The 23617-nt window shown below is 40.0% G+C and overlaps 1 protein-coding gene across 3 annotated transcripts in view; it reads left to right on the forward strand.

Moving 5' to 3' along the window:
- Positions 1 to 800: 800 nt before the first annotated feature.
- abch1 (ATP-binding cassette, sub-family H, member 1) overlaps positions 801 to 23617 on the forward strand; it is a 42059-nt gene continuing 19242 nt past the window's right edge. The window contains exons 1-6 of one of the 3 annotated variants that reach the window (XM_034018927.3): positions 801 to 1200; positions 17230 to 17370; positions 18514 to 18673; positions 20095 to 20249; positions 20800 to 20907; positions 21568 to 21661. In XM_034018927.3, the coding sequence (XP_033874818.1) occupies positions 17240 to 17370; positions 18514 to 18673; positions 20095 to 20249; positions 20800 to 20907; positions 21568 to 21661 (648 nt within the window). In that variant the 5' untranslated portion in view covers positions 801 to 1200; positions 17230 to 17239. The remainder of the gene's footprint in view (positions 1201 to 17229; positions 17371 to 18513; positions 18674 to 20094; positions 20250 to 20799; positions 20908 to 21567; positions 21662 to 23617) is intronic. The other 2 variants (XM_034018928.3, XM_034018931.3) reach the window with 2 other exon arrangements.

Raw genomic sequence — 23617 nt, forward strand, 5'->3', positions numbered from 1 at the left:
TAAACATGTCTAATTAAGCAAATGATTAGTTCAATTAAGGGTCTAGTTAAGTGATTGAGAGCTCAGTGACCCAGGACCGGGTTTGAGAACCCTTGCTTTATTTAAAGACTATCATAGTGTAACTGATGTATTAGTTTCCGTTTTTATAGTGTAAAAAATGTAATATGAGTATAGATATACATTATAGTATGGTAGACCAATTTTTACTGGTCTGCTGTTTTGAATAGGGTTATCTTTCCAGTACTACCAGAGCAATCTGCATGTTTTAGTGGTTTTCTTTCCTGGAACTGTATACAGGTCTGCTGTTTCAAAACCAATAGAGCCCTCTGCTGGTGATGTTGCCTGCCACAAGTAACAGCTTTGTTCACGTTTAGCTAAAACCATTTATATCTTGGTAAAAGCTAATGATAATAAAACGGATTAAACCTTCAGTTTGATCAGCAGTGCCAAACACAGAGCCCTCTGCTGGTGAATGATGTTATTGCATGTGAGCAAGGAACAGCCCAGTTCAGTGGATTTTAACCCTTACACGAATGTTCTGCTGTACATCATGGTAAAAGCATAGTAAGGCAATGTAAAAGAATAGTGAAAACATTATGAATCACAGGCAGGAAAGGTTTTTTGCAGGTTAGAATGGTAAAGTATGGTACAAAAAATAGCCATGGTATTACACAATAAATGAATAGAGTAGTAAATAAATGTCAGGTAGACTTTAGAATTTCTGTGCAAATGTAGAGCGGGCTTTCTGACCGCTCTGGACTTCATTGGGGTTAAAATCAGCTTGTATCTTACAGCCATTTTTAGGGTCAATTTCGCATCTCGTATCTAGTGATACACTGCATGAGGCTTTGATGCTTCTCAACGGCCGTCCGCGACAGCTAAGATGAGAGAGAATACAAGTATTGTCTCCAGTAAGATGTAGGCTATAACGTAGTATTAATATGAGCAATTAGCGGAAGTGAGAATAGGATATGAAGAAAATAATTAACAGTCATGTGATGTGTTAGTTTTCCCTTCACCCACAGAGTGGTGTGTTCTAACTAGATCGTGTCTGCTGCTGATACATTTGCATTCGTAGAAAACGGTAGTTTTTAATACCTTTAAACAGGCCAAGGAATAGCCGACTGTATTTGATATTACTACTCTACAATCTGAGACCCAGATCATTGCTGTATAAGTATTAAGCTGGAGCAAACTAAGGTAATATTTTTATTTATATTTTGTATTATTATACATGTAGCCGAATGTAATCTTTTGTTAAAGTGTCCAGTGCACGTATAGTATTGTATGGTTTCTAGCTGAATTCCAGATGCCAGGTGTTTGCACTAGCAAATTTGAAAGACCTGGGAATTGGTGCAGTGGAGACGTGTTTAAAATGCGACAGTGCACATTGCCTAGATGGAGATGAAAAACATCGGTGCGGTTGTTCAATTGTTATAGTATCGATTTAAGGAACGGATACACTACAATACATATTAAATATGCCTGCACTTACAGGGGCAAGGTGTTTAAAATTAGTCGGGGTAACGTGGTTTTGTGTCGCATAATAATTATTACACTTCTCATTTACATTTACAATTCAGACTTAAGCAGGTGTTCTGACAACCTGAGCTACCGCTCAGGATGCGCTACCTACACAAAGTACGCATGCCCACACAAAATTCGCATGCGCCGTGATATTTTTTTTGTCTTTCCCTATACACGCCCATAAATCCGAACTACCGTTTTCGGTAAGTTATAATATATTACCTTATAACTTTGTACAATACTGCTATTAACTATAGATAGGAAAGCATGTATGGGCTATCCAAAACCGGTGTAGCATGAAAAGGTACACCCCAATGAACCCCTCTGATCCACGACTCGCAGACGCATGGCAAAGCATCACCTGATTTATTAAAAATCCTTTAAAAAAGCTTATTTTGTTAAAAACAAAAAAGTAAAGACACCGTAGACTGCTAGCTTCTCAGGGTATCGTTTACTGCCTTTGAATGAACTTCTGCTCTAGGCCTACTTCAATCAGGGTAGCTCATTCTGAGGGGTAGCGCAGTTTTTCAGACTAGTCTGACAATCTGAGATACCAGGTAGCTCAGATTGTCAGAACACAGGCATAGGTCCGGATGGCAGCAGAGAGCCATATTATTTTCGGGTTGCTTTTCCAATTGTCTATTTTTATTTAATTCAAGAGCACAGACTGCTGTGCTGCACAGCAAGGCGAGTTTAAGAATACACTTTAGCTACAGGAACGTGTAGGAATACAAGATGAAAAAAGCAGTCAAAGTGTGCATTATTAGCGATACTTGAAACAATTCTAAATATACTTTGCAAAGAACAACAACCACAACCAAGTAGAGCAGGAAGTGTAAACTATAATACAAAAATATGTCACCTACTGACATATTACAGTAAAAAAGTGCATGTTAAACACACTGCTCCAACCGAACTGAACTATTTAAAAAAAAACAAAAAAAAAACAACACAGACTTAAACAGCATGATACTATGATAGTCATCATGCATAGGTTTGTGTGGCTCAGGGCCGGAGCACTGACACACCTAACTAGAGGTGCAGTATGCTTGGCCAAAACAGTTGACTACTCGCTTTACAAATGTATCCTTGGGGTTGATCTTCTCTCGATGTACACTTATTAGACACAAGCCAGACAAGCGATTGTCACTCATTGTCGAGCGTAACCATGTCTTCACCCTGCTCGATTATATGTTGTAACAGGGAGTGAGAGTGCTGTAAGATGGCCTTTCTAATTGCAGGAAAGTTTGGTGTGGTCCAGTAGCTCAATTAGGCACATGTCACATGTGTGCTTTCTATGCCTGTTTGCCCAGAACTCATACCAAGTCCAAGATTCCTCCAAAAAGCTGTCAAATTTGTAGCATTCCTGGATGGATTTGGCAAGGGTTCTGAAGTTGTTTTCTTCAGTCAGGAGCATTCGAGAGGAGTGTAGCAAGCTGTAAGTTTGTTTTAGTCACTGAACCAGATTCTCTGTGAGGTAAGCAGGGAATCCAGGTAGGGGATATAAATGGAATAGAGGTAGAATTCTTCTGCAGTTGCACATATTGTAGTGCTTGGGTGACTGGCTCTAGCATAGACAAATACTTGCTTATAATCACAAGACAGACAATAAGGGATGATGTCTGTGAAGCACACAGCAGCTGGTGTGAAAGCTGTCTTGTCTTGATGTTGCTTATTTCTTCTAAGTTCTTCAGCTGTGTGACAATATTCACGTAATTTTCTGCAGAAACATGAATTTTGTTGTACTTTTGAGTCCACGAGTTTCACATAGCATTGGTATGCTTGGTATCAGATGTCCGACTGCATTACATACATCACTTACACTGTTCATGTGATTTACAATGAGATTAAGTCAACGTGATGAGCAGTGAAAGAAGGTAGCCTGGGGATACATTGCCCTGATTTTTGCTTGAACCCCACCTTCCTTACCTGCGTGACTGAACAACCATCGTACCCTTGGCCAAGTAACTTATTAAGATTCAGTCCAAAATCAGAACAAGCAGAGATGATCTTGTTTGTCTGAAATGTGGATAAACCTGAGGAATTTTTCTCGCACAGACATATTCCCATAATTTTCCTCAACAAATCTCACACCTATAGACAGTTGTTCCATCCCAAAATATCAGCTGTTTCGTCAGCTAAAACTGAGATACCCACTGAAGAATTTGCCTGTTCGACAATATCCTCCTTCAAAATTTGGCCACACAACTCGATCAGCTGCTTCTGGGTTCTTCTAGATATGTAGTTAGCATTGCCTGCCCCAGTTTCTAATTGTGTTTCTTTTAGTAGTTTATCACCTGCCTCAACGTGAAACTCTGAAAGGTCTCTCATGTTACCCGAGGTACAGGTCTTACCACGGAGAGCATGGTTGAAACTATGGGGTAAAGTTTTTGACGATTTTCCTCTACAGTTCTATTGTATGAATAATTAAGTTGCTGCTCGATTGACACCACTTTCCTGTTCATGATAGAGAGGAAGTTACCAGCTTTCTCATGCAAACCACGATGCCACCCACTTTTTGAGTGCTCCCTTGCAGCTTCATTGAAGTCTTTGTACTTTGTACAAGCTTTGGTAATAAATGTGCCCTGTACGACACATAGCTCCTTTCAAAACAGCAGAGTATGCTAACCATGGAGAATATTGCCCCTCTTATTAATGCATGATATCATAATATTTTTTGTTAATGCACTTTAATTAGAGCAATCTAATTCTCAAGAAAAACACCACCAGTATTCACAAAAAACCTAGTTTCTTGTTGTATAAAAAATGTTCAAAAATCATATACTATGTGCTGTCAAATTTTAAAGATTAATTTAATTATTTCACATCAAAAATAACATTTGTGCTTTATAAACTGGGAAATGTAAGACTTATTACACCAAACTTCCTGAAAAGCTGTGTGCTGTGAACTCTTGACAGCTTGCCATGGTTTAAGACTCCCACACAACTACAGCTCTGAAAGTAGCCTGACATTTTACATTTGCAGAAATCCGCTATAAATGCAGTGTTTTTTAAACACCAAATATTAATATTTTTGTATTACCAGTAAAAGCACCACATTTGGGCTATCCCCTTTCTACCCCAAAAAATTCAGGGTAAAACTCCAAACTTTATCAACGTTAGGCCTCTTAAAACAATACAAAACAAAAAATGATCTAAAAAACTGCACATCTGACTGGAACGAATTTGGCCACGTCAAGAGACATTTCCTACAAGACCATCCATGCAAAATTGTGTGCCAGTCCATTTAACAGGGTCGAAATTATTAAAGTGCAGAAATTGGGGTTTAACAATGAAGTGCCTACTCAACCCTAACTGGTGGTGGTACAGCGCCACTATAATTAACAGTTCAATTTATACTGTAATACCTGACACACTCAGCTGTATAGAGTAGCATTTAATATGTGAGTTGAAGAGCAGCAAATCAAATTACATTTTTATAAATTCAACAGAATGGTAAAGCAGATATATCTGCACATAAATCAGATAAAACAACAAAATCTGATGAAAACGAATACTTTAAATGTGCCTCCATATTGACCGATTATCAAATTCAGACTAACGAATGTCAACAAATACAGAGTCAAATTATTTGATCTAATAAGGTACCTTTTACTGCTCCGGATTTCTTCGCCCTCCTGGTTGTCTGAATTTGTGAGTTCTTTAACGTCGCACTGCCTTTCTCTCCCTGTAATCTGCACTACTGAACGCACAAGTTATTTCCTGCCAACGAAAAAAAAAAGAAAAAAGGTCCTGCACAATAATCCTTGGACAGTCTGCCCCATCTGAGCACGACAGCCAGCTTATTATGCTTTTGATCAGCTTGGTGTTTTTCCTATAGCTTTCAAAAACATTTATCATCACCCGAATAGATGACCCCTCTGTACTACTGCCTACCACTAACTGAAACAGTTCAATTAACTTAATATTCTTCTGAGGAGTCATTTACTTGCCTGGTGCCGGACGCCAGTGGCCTAACATATACTGGCAAGAACATTTGTAGGCATCAGCAACAAAAAATGTTGAGGATATGTTGAGGTAGGTTTCATATAATGCTTTAAAGGTTTTGTTCCTACTACTGAAGCTAAACTTCTTCTTGCTTGAGAAATGACAAAAGTGTATTTTTCAATGTCTAATAATATTACTGGTTACAATAGGTTATTACAGCACATTCAGTACGTACATTTGAGTGGGGAGAGGGTCACGTGTGTCTCCATTCAAGCAGAGACCCTCTAATATTTACTGTAGCAATGTGATATTCCTGTGTAATTTATTAATCTGGTTGTTAAAGGCTTACCAACTACAGTCACCTGAGAATGTCAGGTATCCATCCTTTCTACAAAAGACTCTGCTAGGAAGACAGTGGGAAGTAATAAGCTATTTAAACCAGTGGCGGCGAAAGCGTTTTAATATTTGTGTTATTTTTAGTGTTCCCACCAAAACACAGTTCGTGAGTTCATATCGAAAATAATTAAGGCCCTACATAAATCGAGGTGAGATTTTTAAAAAATGCAGCTCAATTGCGACCAAACAATGGTGAAGTGCTGTTCCGGCTTAGTGCTGGCCCTTGGCGACAGCGCCGGAACTGTGTTAGCTGTCTAGTAACGTACAAGACAAGACAAAACAAACAAAACACTCACAGTACTTTTTACTATTGAACAGGGTCTCTCACAGTCCCTCTCAGTTCATAAACACAAACCAGTGCGAAGGAACAGATTGCTATTCTCCGTCCCCTTTTATGCTGTCATACATGACCCCTTGGTAACTGAGTGCAACCGCCTCTCCAATCTGCGGCTGCCACGTCGTTTCCCTTCCGGGTCAATGTGTTATTGCAACGGAGTCTCGCCCCCATCCTAGCTGGCTGACTTCCCTTGAACCCTGGGAAAGAACTGTCAGGCCAGCCCGTCCAGGGAACTCTGTTCTCGCTGCTTAGCGCCCTCACAGGTCGGGGGGGGGGGGGAATTTACAACCAAGAATCATTGTATTTCTGTCACACACCAGGCCACTTCGACTTTTCCACTTCAAAATAGTATATCACCCACCCCATGTCATGTAACCAGTTGTGGAAGGGTGGGGGGATTCACTGCCACGGGAGACAGAAGATTGTATTTGCAAACACTGCCCAGGTGCCCAGTTTGATTTCTTTTTTATTTATTTTAGCCCGCAGAGGTCGCTGTTGCCTGTGGCCTGTATACCGGCACCTGTAATCAGAACCACAGGTTACCAACACAGGTAATTGCAGGCGCACTCACAGGTGCTCAAAAATAATAATGAAAACCAAAGGCGAAATCAAAAAGAGAAAATAAAACACAGTAATAAAACTACAAAACAAAAGTGCCACTTACGCAGTGCCCCCACTGCCGCTATGCCAGTCAGCTCGGGTCTCCGTCCTATGCTTCGCTGTGCACTATACTCTAGGGTGGCAAAGGTTCCCCTATCACTACACACGTCCCCTCGAGGCTGCTGCCCTCTTCCTTAGGAACCACACATATACCAGATAGTCAGCACAAACCTCCCCTGTTACACCAGTATACCACCAAAGAATGAGATACCCTGGCATAAGTATACATTTTAGATTTTAGAAATGAGTAAATGTGGCAAAGTGGGTTGCAGTGTGCAAGTGTAGAGGTGATGTGATTATGAAACAGAGACAACAAAGTTCACAATCCAAACAAACATTTGTTTTGTAATCCCGTTCTGGCGACCGCAAAGAATAATCCCAGGCAATACACAGCACTGTTCCAAACAACGGGTTACAATCCCGAAATAATAAACACAGTATAACACACAAAGACACACACATGATCACAAGTCCAGAGTGAGTGCTAATCACCTCATATAGCCCCTGCCATTTAGCACACGGTTTCGATTCTGACGGGGGAAGGAGCAACAGTACTTTGTCTCCTGGCCGAAAAGTTTGAATACATGCATTCTTATTGTGCTGTTGCTCTTGTTGGTGCTGAGCCAATTTTAGATTGTCCTGGGCTAATCAACCAACCAAGTCCAGGCGATCTCAGAGTAGGAGCACATGCTTCACCACATTTTTGGACAAGCCTTTGTGCTCCTCCCACCCAGACTGAGGATGCCACGAGGCTGTCGGCAGTACATGAGCTCGAAGGGCGAGAACCCTGTCAAACTCTGCGGCACCTCTCGCAGAAAAAACGAGGTAGGGAAGAAGCGTTGCCCAATGTTTTTGCTCTGGAATCACAAAATGTCTCAGCATCTGCTTTAAAGTCTGATTAAAACGTTCCACCAAACTGTCTGTCTGTGGATGATAAACAGAGTTTTGGATGGGATGTATTTTGAGTATTTTATGTACTTGCTGTAATCTTTGAGACAAGAAGTTTGTTCCGTAGTCAGTCCATATCTCTTTGGGGATCCCTACTCTGGCTATAATCTGCGTTATCGCGTTGCATAATCTACCACCACTAATATATGCGTATACCTGGAATCAGAAGGTAGCAAAGGGCCTACAATGTGCATCGCAATGCGTTCGAAGGGGGTGGAAATAATTGGCAGTGGGACTAAATGGGGCGGGACAAACTCGACCCGGCGCTACTCGCTGGCATGTGGCTACATATTTCGACACATTATTATAAAGTCCTACCCAATAAAATCGAGCCCTAGTTTTATCGACTCCAAAATGTCCCCAAAAAGGGATGTCATGCGCAAGCCTCATGACCTCGGACCGATAAGACTGGGGAAACATTAATTGTGTTAGAGGCTGTCCTGTGCCCGTGGCAGGGTTCACCCTATATAACAATTGCCCTTTTATAATGAAATGTGGCTATGCTAGCCGCCCAGCGCCTTCAACATCCTTACTGAACCTGCCCCCAAGTGTGCACCAGTGTGGAATCGTTTTTCTGGTCCCACACTAGGTCCGCGCTTTGGTTCATATTCACTGCTAGAGTCATCTGGCACAAAATCACTCTCTGAGCCAGACTCTGTTAGGAGGTTAGCAACAGCATCTGCACTGAGCCGCCTTGTTGCCATTTTGTCCCCAAAATAACCTCCACTGCCCAGTGTAAACAAATAAAATTATAAATAAAAACATGAAATAATAAAATTAGATCCTATACAATTACAATGTGTGTTATGAGGGGAGAGGTGATAATTCAATGAAAAATACAAATACATTTTATAGCCAAGTTGTTTTTTTAGAAATCAGATTTGCTCATTATAATATATTTTTTATATAATATACTTTTTTCATTATTAAATGGAGCAGAAGAAAAATCAAATTAAACCAATACAGTAATTGCAGATCATTTTTGGGGAAATGGGGAAAGGAGAAAAAAATCAAATGAATATAGTATAAATCAAAGTCTGTTATTTAGGACAAAATGTGATAAAAGAATTATAAAAACGTTTTTAAATGCACCAGGAGGAAAAACAATGTAAATCAATAATTACAATAAAATCATAGGGAGAACTATATATATTGTAACACAGCAGGGAGGGGGTTAATCCTCCCTGCATGGAAGAAAACATGTGAGAATGCACATTGGTGTTAATTGTTAATTATCCCCTGCACCTGGTAATTATTGTTAAATTAGGACCAGGTGCAGGGTATATAAGAGGTGCAGTCAGTCTGCTCAGGGCTGCTGCATAGAAGGAGACAGGTAGTGTGTTCTGTGTACAAGCAGTTAAGGGAAAAGTAAGGGTTTTGTTAAAACTGTGTGGTTTGTTTTATGTATGGCAGGCAAACGGCTTAGCCGTCCTGCAAGCTAGTCAGGGACCAGCATACCGTGTAGTAAGCGCTCCGAAGGAGCTAGGTGTTTGTTTTTGTTTTTGTGTTTTGTTTGTATTATTAAAAGTGCGCGGAAGCGCTGAACCCCCAATTTCTGTGTCTGGGTCAATTTTTAAAGGGGCAATGAACCAGAGTGGGGGCAATATATTACACGTGGTGTCAGAGCTGTGGGCGCCCCTACGACCCAGTAAAAAGTAAAAATGGATTTTCAAGAACTGATCGAGAAGATCAAAAGAAATACAGCTGCTCAGGAAGAGCAAAACAAGAAGTGGAGAGTGGAGCTAGGGCTACCGGAGCCAGAGCCTACAGAGCTGGACCGGCTGCTCCAGAAATGGGAGGTAGAGCAGCCGTCCCGAGAGCCAGAGGGGGTGGAGCTGCTGTCCCGAGAGCCAGAAGGGGTGGAGCTGCCAACCCGAGAGCCAGAAGGGGTGGAGCTGCCAACCCGAGAGCCAGAGGGGGTGGAGCTGCAGTCTCGGGAGCCAGAGGGGCTGGAGCTGCCGTCTCAGGAGCCAGAGGAGGTGAGGGAGTCACCCCCACCACAGCCCCGACCACCACCCCTGGAAACCAGTCCGGTGCTGCCGGGCACGGTCCCTTGCCCCGTGCTTGTTGACACCCTGCCGGAATGCATGGACCTCCCTGTGCTCGACCTCGTGCCCAGGTCGGGGCACCACCAGGCACAGTTGCTCACCTGGTCCCTTGCTCCGCTCCCCCTGAAACCTCAGACGTCACGACGCGGTCGTGTGACGTCACTGGCGTTCCCCCTTCCTCCCACTGTGTTCCCCCTGGAGTCTCAGATGTCGCTGCGCCGGCCCCGTGGCTCGCACCTCTACCTGTCGCTGCACCGTCCAGGTTACCGGCCTATGCGTAGGTCGCCCCTGGCAAGCCGTTTGGGTCCCTCCTCGCCGGATCGCGGTCCCTTCCTCTGGGCACCGGACTTCAAAGGGGGGAGGGGGGGGAATGTGGCCTTGGAATGGCCGATCAGTGCTGTGCACTTAAGGGGGGGAAGTGTAACACAGCAGGGAGGGGGTTAATCCTCCCTGCATGGAAGAAAACATGTGAGAATGCACATTGGTGTTAATTGTTAATTATCCCCTGCACCTGGTAATTATTGTTAAATTAGGACCAGGTGCAGGGTATATAAGAGGTGCAGTCAGTCTGCTCAGGGCTGCTGCATAGAAGGAGACAGGTAGTGTGTTCTGTGTACAAGCAGTCAAGGGAAAAGTAAGGGTTTTGTTAAAACTGTGTGGTTTGTTTTATGTATGGCAGGCAAACGGCTTAGCCGTCCTGCAAGCTAGTCAGGGACCAGCATACTGTGTAGTAAGCGCTCCGAAGGAGCTAGGTGTTTGTTTTTGTGTTTTGTTTGTATTATTAAAAGTGCGCGGAAGCGCTGAACCCCCAATTTCTGTGTCTGGGTCAATTTTTAAAGGGGCAACGAACCCGAGTGGGGGCAATATATTACTATATATATATATATATATATAATATATATATATATATATATATATATATACACACATACAGTGCCTTGCAAAAGTATTCAGACCCCTGACCAATTCTCTCATATTACTGAATTACAAATGGTACATTGAAATTTCGTTCTGTTTGATATTTTATTTTAAAACACTGAAACTCAAAATCAATTATTGTAAGGTGACATTGGTTGTATGTTGGGAAATATTTTTAAGAAAAATAAAAAACTGAAATATCTTGCTTGCATGAGTATTCAACCCCCACTTATTAATATTTGGTAGAGTGTTTTAAAATAAAATATCAAACAGAACACAATTTCAATGTACAATTTGTAATTCAGTAATATGAGAGAATTGGTCAGGGGTCTGAATACTTTTGCAAGGCACTATATATATATATATATATATATATATACAGCTCTGGAAAAAATTAAGAGACCACTGCAAAATTATCAGTTTCTCTGGTTTTACTATTTATAGGTATGTGTTTGGGTAAAATGAACATTTTTGTTTTATTCTATAAACTACTGACAACATTTCTCCCAAATTCCAAATAAAAATATTGTCATTTAGAGCATTTATTTGCAGAAAATGACAACTGGTCAAAATAACAAAAAAGATGCAGTGTTGTCAGACCTCGAATAATGCAAAGAAAATAAGTTCATATTCATTTTTAAACAACACAATACTAATGTTTTAACTTAGGAAGCGTTCAGAAATCAATATTTGGTGGAATAACCCTGATTTTCAAGCACAGCTTTCATGCGTCTTGGCATGCTCTCCACCAGTCTTTCACATTGATGTTGGGTGACTTTATGCCACTCCTGGCGCAAAAATTCAAGCAGCTCGGCTTTGTTTGATGGCTTGTGACCATCCATCTTCCTCTTGATCACATTCCAGAGGTTTTCAGTGGGGTTCAGGTCTGGAGATTGGGCTGGCCATGACAGGGTCTTGATCTGGTGGTCCTCCATCCACACTTTGATTGACCTGGCTGTGTGGCATGGAGCATTGTCCTGCTGGAAAAACCAATCCTCAGAGTTGGGGAACATTGTCAGAGCAGAAGGAAGCAAGTTTTCTTCCAGGACAACCTTGTACTTGGCTTGATTCATGCCAAAGCTGCCCGATTCCAGCCTTGCTGAAGCACCCCCAGATCATCACTGATCCTCCACCACATTTCACAGTGGGTGCGAGACACTGTGGCTTGTAGGCCTCTCCAGGTCTCCGTCTAACCATTAGACGACCAGGTGTTGGGCAAAGCCGAAAATTGGACTCATCTGGGGGTGCTTCAGCAAGGCTGGAATCGGGCAGATTTGTCTTTGTGAAGGACGCATGAATCAAGCCAAGTACAAGGTTGTCCTGGAAGAAAACTTGCTTCCTTCTGCTCTGACAATGTTCCCCAACTCTGAGGATTGGTTTTTCCAGCAGGACAATGCTCCATGCCACACAGCCAGGTCAATCAAGGTGTGGATGGAGGACCACCAGATCAAGACCCTGTCATGGCCAGCCCAATCTCCAGACCTGAACCCCATTGAAAACCTCTGGAATGTGATCAAGAGGAAGATGGATGGTCACAAGCCATCAAACAAAGCCGAGCTGCTTGAATTTTTGCGCCAGGAGTGGCATAAAGTCACCCAACATCAATATGAAAGATTGGTGGAGAGCATGCCAAGACGCATGAAAGCTGTGCTTGAAAATCAGGGTTATTCCACCAAATATTGATTTCTGAACTCTTCCTAAGTTAAAACATTAGTATTGTGTTGTTTAAAAATGAATATGAACTTATTTTCTTTGCATTATTCGAGGTCTGACAACACTGCATCTTTTTTGTTATTTTGACCAGTTGTCATTTTCTGCAAATAAATGCTCTAAATGACAATATTTTTATTTGGAATTTGGGAGAAATGTTGTCAGTAGTTTATAGAATAAAACAAAAATGTTCATTTTACCCAAACACATACCTATAAATAGTAAAACCAGAGAAACTGATAATTTTGCAGTGGTCTCTTAATTTTTTCCAGAGCTGTATATATATATGTGTATATATGTATATATATGGCAGCATGCACAAGGGTAGGGGTAGGTGATGCAATCTGAAAAGACATAAGCCCAATATACGCATCTGCAAGGAAGCCGGTGTTGTAACCAATAGTGCCTCCCCATATGAGAGTGTCTTTTTCCTAACTGTGCATGTACAGAACTTTGAAGACATGCGCAGAGCGGGGAGGGGAGGCAGTATTGTACAGTGTTTTCAGGAAAATTAATAGACTGATCTTTAGATCAGCTAATTTCACGAAACACAGCTCCTAATCAAACTTTTTTTATTATGGGTCCTCATTGAACAGAAATGAAAGCTACACGCAGATTGTTTTAAATTCACTATTGAGGTACTATCACAACAATAGCCAGTGCGAGCGTTCAAGCTGGCTCCAAACTAGGTTTAACAACTGTGTCACATTGAAGATATTGTACCTTCAATATTGTATCTTTGTGACTTCATGGACAATTTTGCGCCTTGCTCTCTGAGAGATTTTGGCAGGACGGCCACTCCTGCACTCCTGGGAAGATTCACTACTGTCCCAAACTTTCTCCATTTGGACAATATGGCTCTGACTGTGGTTCGGTGGAGCCCCAGAGCCTTAGAAATGGCTTTATAACCCTTTCCAGACTTAGGCATCAACAACTTTTTTCCGGAGGTCAGGAATTTCTTTTGTTTGTGGCATGATGTGCCTCTAGAACCTGTGTGCTGTCAACTTCACTCTGATGGTAAGGGCCAAAGTTAGTCAGATTTATATTGGGCAGGGCTGGCCCAAATCAGGCCTGGTTGTTAACCAAAGTACTCAAACAGCTGACCCTAATTATCCCTTTAATTGAGTTAACTGGAAATGAACAAATGAAAGAAGCACCAAACTTTGGTGTCATTCTTTCTCTCAGACTCCCTCTATATACTACTACAACCACAAAAAATTCTGACCAAATACAATGTGAAAAATGTGCAAAAATGCAGAAAATCAGACAGGGGGCAAATACTTTTTCACTGTATAAGTTGAAACATTTTTCATATACTGCCAAGCATGGTCTATAGCATTGATAAACATACCTTTTTTTGAAACTTGCAGACTTTGTTTTTGCTTGAATTCATGCTGTACTATCTGTACAAGAACATGTGGTCAAGGGAGCATTCCCTACCATGCAGGTACATCCTACATAAAAGCAAGCAAGGTTTTTTTTTTTTTATCTACCTCTTAAAAAATGTAAAAAATGTAAAAAAAAGAATAAAACTACTGGTAACTTTTTTAAATTTGGAAGTCGTGAACATTTGTGTATTTGTTTCAATATTTAAATTACTGTGATTACTAATTTGGAGATGGTCACATACACAAGGATGAGAGGGTTGAGGAGAGAGAGAGAGAGCGAGAGAGAGCACTAACACAAAGGTAAACAATTGCTACTTGTGCTGGGGATAGACCAGCATGACACTTGTTTGTATAGGTGTATTTCTTTGTTAAAGTGTTTTTTTTCTGTTTATTTGATTTATTTAATAAATACGAGCCCAGCACTTTTTTCCTGCAGTCCTGTGCCTCTGGACTGTGACGTCACCACCCAGCCATCCGTTACAGTTTCACTAAATGTATTTGTGAAAGTAAAAAAAAAAAATCTTGTCTAGCCAACACACTGAATTTTGGTACTTGCAGAAAACGTGGAAAAATATTGCCTATAATAAGGGGCACTGTTGAAGCCCATATGTACATATCACATGGCTAGTTAACTAAAAGAGGCTATACACAAATTACACTATAGCGTAGGGCCCCCAGCCAAATAGGGGCCCACTCGATGTTGCCGTTGTTTGTGACATTTTGCAAAAACTGCATGTGGGCGGCCGGGCCTACAAACACGGGAAGAGAGGCGCACAGAAGCTTGCCTGACCGGTTCATTTTTTTCTTTGATGAGAGCTAGACATTCCTTCTCGATTATACCATACCTGGTGACGTATCAGTTCATTCATTTAGCATCTTATCACAGTGGTGTTCACACTTATAGTTAATTAACCACATGATATGGGCTTCAACTGCATTCTTGTAGGCTTTTTTATTGCATCATTGTGTTGTTCTGTCAGCACCAATATTAAGCATTTTACCTGAGGTAGATAAGCCAAAGCAAGCATTGAAATACCCCAAGCGATTTTAGTCCTACACTGTACATTTCCACATATCTGTTCAGGTGATTATGTAATTTTGTCATCATATACTTAACTCATCATGATATTTATAACTAATAATAAAAGTCAATGGTTTCGTTTTCAGTATGGTATAACAAAAAGAGGTAGCAGGTAAAAAAAAAAGTCTTTTGTTTGAAATGTACAAATGTAATATAAAGATGTACTCAGAAAGACTTACTTTTAAAGTCGTGCTTCTAAATCATAGATCACACTGCTGTTGACCATTGTAAGGTATTTTTACAGTTTTACCATGCTTCTCCCATAGTTATACTATGCATCTACCATAGTTTACCTTGCTTTGCCATGTTTTTTAATATGCTTTACCATACCTGGCTGGTCTTTACAATGCTTACCTATGCTTTACTATGCTTCCACTATACTTTATTGCACTTTGCTATGATTTTACTACAGAAAACTTTTATAAGGGGAGTGAATATGTATTTCCTGAGAGCTAAAGCTAAAAATAAAAAAAATTGTTCCTGAAAATGTTGGCTTCTGTTCTCATATTGTTGTAAAATGTAAAATTATGGTGAATAGTTTTAAAAGAAAGTAACATTGTAATATTACAAAGAGAAGATAATTCACTGTTAACTGGTGTCTTTATTCTCAAGGTAGCTTTGTATTTTCCCTCAAGAGGAATCACATCACATTGTAATATCTTGCAGTCAACTCCAAAGTCTGAAAAAACATTTCAGAAGAATAAATCATGCGCAGCAACCATTTTAGAGTCCAGAAAATAAATGGTATGCGTCTGTCTGTCACACATGGTCAACACAATAACTGCCTTGATTTGGCAGCGATATTCATCACATTTTTATCATACACTCCCAGCCTCCTGTAGATGACTATGGTTGATATTTTGCTGTAATCCAATAAATTCTCATTTTTAAACAAATGTGTGTAACCTTTCAGATACAGTACTGTGTGATTATTGTGTGATTATGAGGACCTCTGTATGTGTATGCTCTGGTTCATTTTAAATCTGTGGTGTTCTCTTGTGGCTCTTTCAGTCCATTCCAAACCAGGACCATGTTCCAGCCAAATTTAAAATGACTTAATTGTTCAAATAAACAATTAAAAACCTGAATGGAAAGGCTCTGGGCTGCTCAATTCAATAATTAAGGACATTGTTGAAAAGGGTACTGGATTGTAATGAATTAAGTTTTACTATTCTGAGGTTTATAGACGTAAAGGAATCATCAGTTTCAGAAAAAAACGTGTTGGACTGGATTTAATAAGATTTATGTAGGGTTTTTTTTTTTTTTTAAATGTATTTTTAAAGGAACCCCTGTTTAATGTATCACTAATACTGTACTTAGCTAAAGTATAATCCCTTGGTATCTCGAATAAAATCATACCTTCTCTTTACATCAAGGGAGCAAAATTCCTGTCTTGGAATTCAAGGTCTCTCTTGGTCTTTGTACCCTAAATGATTTAGTTGAACCAATTTACTCTCGTCGTGAACTCTAAAACTTGACTGGACTGGATTTGTGCAACCCTGGTTTACATCATCTAAAGGGAGAATTAGCTGTTGGATGCATTTTTTTATTACTGCCCCTTACTTTTTTGTATGTTATTTTTTATTGCAGTTAATCATACTGTGTTGAAGTGCCTGTCATAGGTATTATTATTATTATTATTATTATTTATTTCTTAGCAGACGCCCTTATCCAGGGCGACTTACAATCGTAAGCAAAAACATTTCAAGCGTTACAATACAAGTAATACAATAAGAGCAAGAAATACAATAACTTTTGTTCAAGTAAAGTACAAGTTTGACAAACCACAATTCAATAATACAGCAGGTAATAGTGATAGTTACATCAGGATATGATTAAATAGTGATAGTTACATCAGGATGTGATTAAATACAAAGTACTACAGGTTAAAAACTTGGCAGATTACAGTATTCTGAAGTACAGGATTAAATGCAGTAAAATAGGGGCTGATAAGAGCAAAATAAAGCACATTTACATGAAGGGTGATAGTGTCCCAGGATACAAACAGAGGAGTTCTACAGGTGCTCTTTGAAGAGGTGAGTCTTAAGGAGGCGCCGGAATGTGTATATGTAATGTAGGCTAGCTCAGCAAACGTTTCTTTAAATCAATGAGCATCATTACCATCTGGTGCCAGCAAAACAAAAGGAATATTGTTCCTCGGTGGTCGATCACTAGATGGTGTTGGCATTTACTTTTTTCTGCTAGTATAAAAATACGGTTTATTTTACTTGAAGCTTGTATTAACAGTTATTCTTTTTGTTTTTGAAGTTTAGGTGAAATGTCTGCTGGCATCGAATCGATTTTACCCAGCTGGTCAGAATCGGCTATTGAATGCAGAGGGGTTTGCATGTCCTATGGGAAGTTAAATGTTCTCAGCAACCTTGCTCTGACTGTTCCACAGGGCCACATGTAAGTGGTGCCTTTGCCATTTCTAAGTCATAAGACTGTGCATGGGTTTTTATTTATGTTTCTGACACCCAAAAGAAAGAAACTTGAAATATTTTGCATTATTCATTGAGTCTTCAGTTTCTCACTCACCAGGTCCCAAAACATTAATTAATTCATTTGTTTTCCCACCTAATATTTAAAAGCCCACTTACACCTTTTACAGTGTGCATTTAAATAGTAAAAATAGTAATATTAAAAAGCGAAAAACATTAGTGAATGTTTTATCATTTCGAATTTATGTTCTAAATGAACTAAACCAAATACTGTACTGTATAGTAGACCCATTCCTTTTACATTTATACTAAGGTAATGAGGTATCCGTACCATGATGTTGACTGTCCCTTAATACGTGTGTATTTTTGTATGTATTAGAATAATATCTGATTCAAGATGTACTCTGATCCCTACCCAGCAGTCTGAGCTGTCTGATATAATTTGTAATTGTAATCAATATTTAATGCTAATGGGCAGACTTTAATAAAGGCTTCATGATTATTGAGTCTGATCTTGATAAAAATCATTTATTGTTCTGTGTTACATCCCTACACTGTGCTTCGCCTTCATCTTGCTGCATTGACATTACTGCTATTAAGATACAGCAAGATGGATTTTTTTTTAAAGTTCCAGAGGAAGTTAAACTGTGAAGTTCTAATTTGAAGTTCACAATGATTGTGACCCCAATACTTTAAGCAAAAGGATTGGATTTTTTAATGGAAATCTAGGAGATGTCCTCACAAATCCAATTCTTAGAAGTAAATTATTCATATGTTGTTGATGTTGTTGCAAATGTATTATACCATCATATGCAACCATTTTCTTTTTTAGAATTTGCTTAATTAATTATTAACAATACCTGCAATACATTTTTTTGGACAGAAGTTTGCATATTTATAAACAGAAAACTAACATATCACATAATCACGCCTTAGCCTGGTAGTGATATGAAGTATATATATTTTTTTGTTCTACAAGGCAAATACTAATAATTTAGTTTTTAGTTTTACTGATTAAAATCTTACGCAGCCAAAAAGTGGGTAAGATTTTTCACATTTAGTTTATGGACAAACACATTAATCCTAATGCATTGTTGTTTTTGTTCCCTAGTTACGGTTTACTGGGACCAAGTGGTTGTGGGAAAACAACACTCCTGAGATGCATTGTGGGAAGGCTGAGGATTTCAAAGGGTCGCATTACCGTACTGGGCAAACCCCCAGCATTCCCAGGTCATGGAGTTCCAGGAAGAATGGTTGGATACATGCCACAGGTAACTGTCTCTCTGTGTTCTTGAAATTCAGTGCAGCGCTTTGAACATGCAGCTTGTTGATTTATAACCAGGCCTTGAAAACAGTACAACATGTACAGTACATGCTGTTTATGCTTCTGGAGTTCATTTTATACGGTGGCCCTGAAGTGCAAAACACAAATACAAATTGAGAAACACAAATACAAATGAAAAAACACCTTATGCAAATCAAAAAAAAGAAAAACAAATTCAAAAACAGAAATATATACATTGAAAAGCACAAATACAAATCAAAAAACACAAATGCAAAAAAAAAACTATACCATTCAAAAAACACAAATGCAAATTGAAAAACACAAATAGAAATTTAAAAAAAAAACACAAATACAATTAAAGCAACACAACTGAAAACACAAAAAAACAAAAGCACAAAATGCAAAACCAGAAGCAGAAAGCACACGACCAAAAGCAGGGAACACAAATACAAAAACAGAAAACACAAATACAAAAAGCCCACAACACAACGGAAATCATTTCACAACGGAAATACATCACAATGGAGGCCATGCCCCCAGATACTCTAGCACAGTCTCCACTGTCTCCACAAAGTCTGAATCTTTCGTAACTTAAGCCTCTTTCACAGTGGCATGCTCTACCCAGGTCAGAACCTACCCGGGTCAGAACCGGTAGCATTTGGGTCGGCTACGTGATTTCACACTGCTTTTGATAAAGCAGGTTTGACCTGGGTGACAGATGTTAAGTACACAATGCGAATATCAATGCCCCGGGCAATTTTTTGGAGCCCCCCACGTGAGTTATTTTGGCCTAAACTCGGTAGATATACCAAAAATGCAAATTTCAGAGGGGGCTAATGATTTCAGAGGGGGCTAATGACCAGACTTGAAACCAAAAGTGTTTCACAAAATTTGGAAGAGTGGTCCCTAAGGTTCTTACAGCAATACTAAAATTTTAGGACCCGCATCCCCTACAGGGTAACGGGTTGGGCTGAAGTTCGAATAAAACAACTTGCCAAAAGTGAGTTAGGTGCTCCTGATATTTTTTTCTCGAAAGCCCTATTCATTATGAGTCGAACGAGGCGCTACACATGATGGTAGCATGTAAGTTGGGCCCAGGGTGATTTTTCTGGTCAGAGTCACTTTTTCAATTTAGGTTGACCTTCGCCAGGTCACAGCTCGAAGAGGAAATAAAAAAAAAATATATATTTGCATTTCTGATCTCAGCGGGCCCAAAACCCCCCCAGGTGAATTTTTCTAGCAAAATCTGAGACGATCAGGCAACAAAATGCCCCTTTTCTGGTTGAGTTGGTGTGGAATGACCCAATAGTGATCTTTTAGGTAGGTGTAAATGTTGTTTCTGACCTCTGTCCCGATACTTGTTTGAAAGCAGCACACATCATATTATTCTATCAACTTTATTTACAGGACTTGGCTTTATATGATGAGTTCACCATCAGTGACACTTTTTGGTTCTTTGGCCGAATTCATGGACTCACATCCAAGGAAACAGAGTCTCGCATCTCCTTCCTCATTGAGTTTCTGGATCTCCCGGAGAAGTCCAAGCTGGTCAGAAACCTCAGGTAAAGAGAGTTTAAACATAACACAACACCCTCTCTTATGTTTAAATTTGGCTCAGGTACAAAAGCTTAACAACATAAACTCCAACATGAAATCGGTTCATTACTGTGTACTCTGTTTTGCTATCACTCAGGTGAACACCTCAGGTGTTTTTTCGCTGTCACAAAACATTAGTAGAAGGGGAACTCCAGGAACCTGAGAAGAAACAGTGTAATAGTATTGACTACTTTACAGTGACATCCATTAAAGGAAACTTGTGTCAAGGGGCAAGATGTGTTTTACACATTTTCAAGCAAATTGGATTCATAAAGGCAGAAAAATACAATTTTAAATAAGTGAAAACAACAAAGAAAATTGTATTTTAACTAATTTTGTAGTTTAGTCACTTTTGTTCATCATCAGAATTTTACAGGAGAAAAAGTAGATTTCCAATATTACATTTTTTGGTCCCTTTGCTGGCTTTAGTAGGGTTTTTTTTATATTGGAGAAATAATCGCTATAGCCATTATTAGTATGCACAGTAACCTTTGTCATATCAACATTGCCCCCTAGTGGAGGACAGAGAAGGCGTGTCTCGCTGGGCGCTGCTCTCCTTCAGAACCCTCAGCTGCTTATCCTGGATGAACCCACTGTGGGCGTGGACCCAGTGCTTCGCTCCAGGTACAGTTCTTTCTTTGAAATGTAAAGCATGGTGCTGTTAAAATGTCAAAGAGCACTGTGGGAGTTTTACAATGGCCATTCACTTACTGTTACTGTGTCCTGTGCTCTTTTGAATCATAATGGCAATATTGTGTCCTGCATCATTAGTCATGCGTATTGCTGCCTACCTCATTCCACTGCCCACTACCTATAGTTTCTTGCATATAATCGAACCAGTTCTTGTTTTTAAAGGGTAGGAGGGGAGTATATTTATAATGAAACTTTTTGTGGTAAAAGGTCACATGGTCATCTCATGGGTTTGTTTGTTAAGTGATACTTAATTGTAAAGGTTTCAAAATAAGCACTGGGCTAAAGCTGTTCACGACAAATCTTGGTAATACATATAACTGGTTATATAAGTTAATACATGTAAGTCATGTGTGTCTCCCTTATAAACGTTTACTACAGTATTTTTGCACCATATGTCTGCAGTTTGTCATGCTTTTGTAGCAAGCATGTGCTATATGGTCCAGGTATTTAACCTTAGTGAGACAGTCAGCTGTAATTTGGAAAAGCACAATGTTAAAGAAGGTGTAGAACTAATATATTATTGTGTTGTGTTGTGTTTACCACTCTCTGTCTGGCACTGCATCCTGTGTTTCTTTCTGTTCCTCCATTTAGGATATGGCACCATCTTTTGGAGATAGTGAAAAACGGGCAGGTGTCCATCATTATTACCACACATTACATTGAGGAGGCCAGACAAGCTAATGTGGTAAGTGTGATATACTTGTCGTTATCGTGACTTTTATCACACTGTTTGGCACCTTAAACACTGTCTTCTAGTGCAGGAAAAGGAATTTGTCACACAACAAAGTTCAGGAAAACAGGACGGTGCCTGTATATTGATTTTTCCAAAGTAAATACAGAATAAACAAACAAAATCCTAGTTCTAATTTGGAGCGCTAACTAAACTTGATTCCAGCCCAAGCTGCCAGCTGGACAGGTGAGCCGCTTACCGGTTACAAACACTATTCATTTGTCAACACAATAACACAGAAGGTTTTGAACCACACTGGTACTCATACTAGTAATCTCCTTGGGTCTCTGTTTAGGTTTCAGCCCTAACACCACCAGAAACAGACATTCTGACCTGCTTATATACACACCTGCCTGCAGGTGTTTCTAATTAAATTAGAGCCAGGAGTAATTCATCCTGGCTCACTCCCGTGGCATTCTGGGGGATGCAGTCTTGAACCTCAAGGAATAAACCTTTCCTCCCCCCACATAAGAAAGAACCTTTCAGCATCTATTCAATGTCTTCATTCCTCCAATATGCTTAAAAACTCAATCATAAATTCTGCAATATGTATTGAACAGATGTTTTGGCTAATGCCTTCATCAGTATTTTGTATTGCTTGTTTTTAAACATTATGGGACAGTCTGTGTTTGAGGGTTTCCATCTTGATTTTTTTAACAAAATAAACAGTGAAAAGCTCCTTTCAGTTGCCTGGCTTCCTCATCATCGCCCTTGCAACAACTGAACTATTTTGCAAAAGAACAATGGCAGATATTTAATCTGTCAGCATTTTAGTTTGTTCCCAAATTACACAACCTCTGCAAGTATTATCTTTCATTACAGATAAATACTGTAAAGAATGGAATAAAACCCAGTTGGTAAGGCTTATTGGTTATTTGGTCACAACAAATTATTTATAGGGCAGCTCAGTAACAGTGACTCAAGATGCAGAAGAAATGTATTGTGCAAGCTGCTTTTTCTACTGTAACATTGGGATAGACTGGAAAGTGAAACTATACCATTCATTAAGCAAATGTAAGCACTAGATCCCCATGCTAGTTCTGCTTTCTGGTGATATACTGTAGAACACTGTCTGCATCTGTTAAAAAATAACACCAGGACTCATGATTTCAGTTTTCAGATCTCTTCTTAGGAAGTTTCAGTTCCATAAAATCTTTGACATACCACTTTGTGACAACCACATGCTGTTTTTACTTAAACACACTGCCAAGATTACTGTGTGAGACATTGGGATTTATTTTAAAGATGTACTAAACAGCTCCTTTATTAGTAGACTACACACACACACACCCCAAGCTAGCATGCTTATATATTCCCAGTCCCCTCAAAGTTGTAACAGTCATTATAAATTATCAGATAGTCCGTTCAGGTTTAATCCAATTGCAAGGGCCGAGCTATCCCAGCTGGCCAATCAGGGTGCCTCTGACATGCCCCCTTCCTTGGTTTCTGCCAGCTGAGCCCTGCAGCACCAGGGACGCTTTTCCTGCACACTTCATGGTCAATACAGGTAAAGAGTGCAGAAACATAGCTGCAGAGCGTAGAGCATAGCTGCAGAGCGGAGAGCATAGCTGCAGAGTGCAGAGCATAGCTGCAGAGCGGAGAGCATAGCTGCAGAGCGCAGAGCATAGCTGCAGAGCACAGAGCATAGCTGCAGAGCACAGAGCATAGCTGCAGAGCGCAGAGCATAGCTGCAGAGCACAGAGCATAGCTGCAGAGCGGAGAGCATAGCTGCAGAGCGCAGAGCATAGCTGCAGAGCGCAGAGCATAGCTGCAGAGCACAGAGCATAGCTGCAGAGCGCAGAGCATAGCTGCAGAGCGCAGAGCATAGCTGCAGAGCACAGAGCATAGCTGCAGAGCGGAGAGCATAGCTGCAGAGCGCAGAGCATAGCTGCAGAGCGCAGAGCATAGCTG

Source organism: Acipenser ruthenus, chromosome 6 (assembly GCF_902713425.1).
Source record: "Acipenser ruthenus chromosome 6, fAciRut3.2 maternal haplotype, whole genome shotgun sequence".
NCBI lineage: Eukaryota > Metazoa > Chordata > Actinopteri > Acipenseriformes > Acipenseridae > Acipenser > Acipenser ruthenus.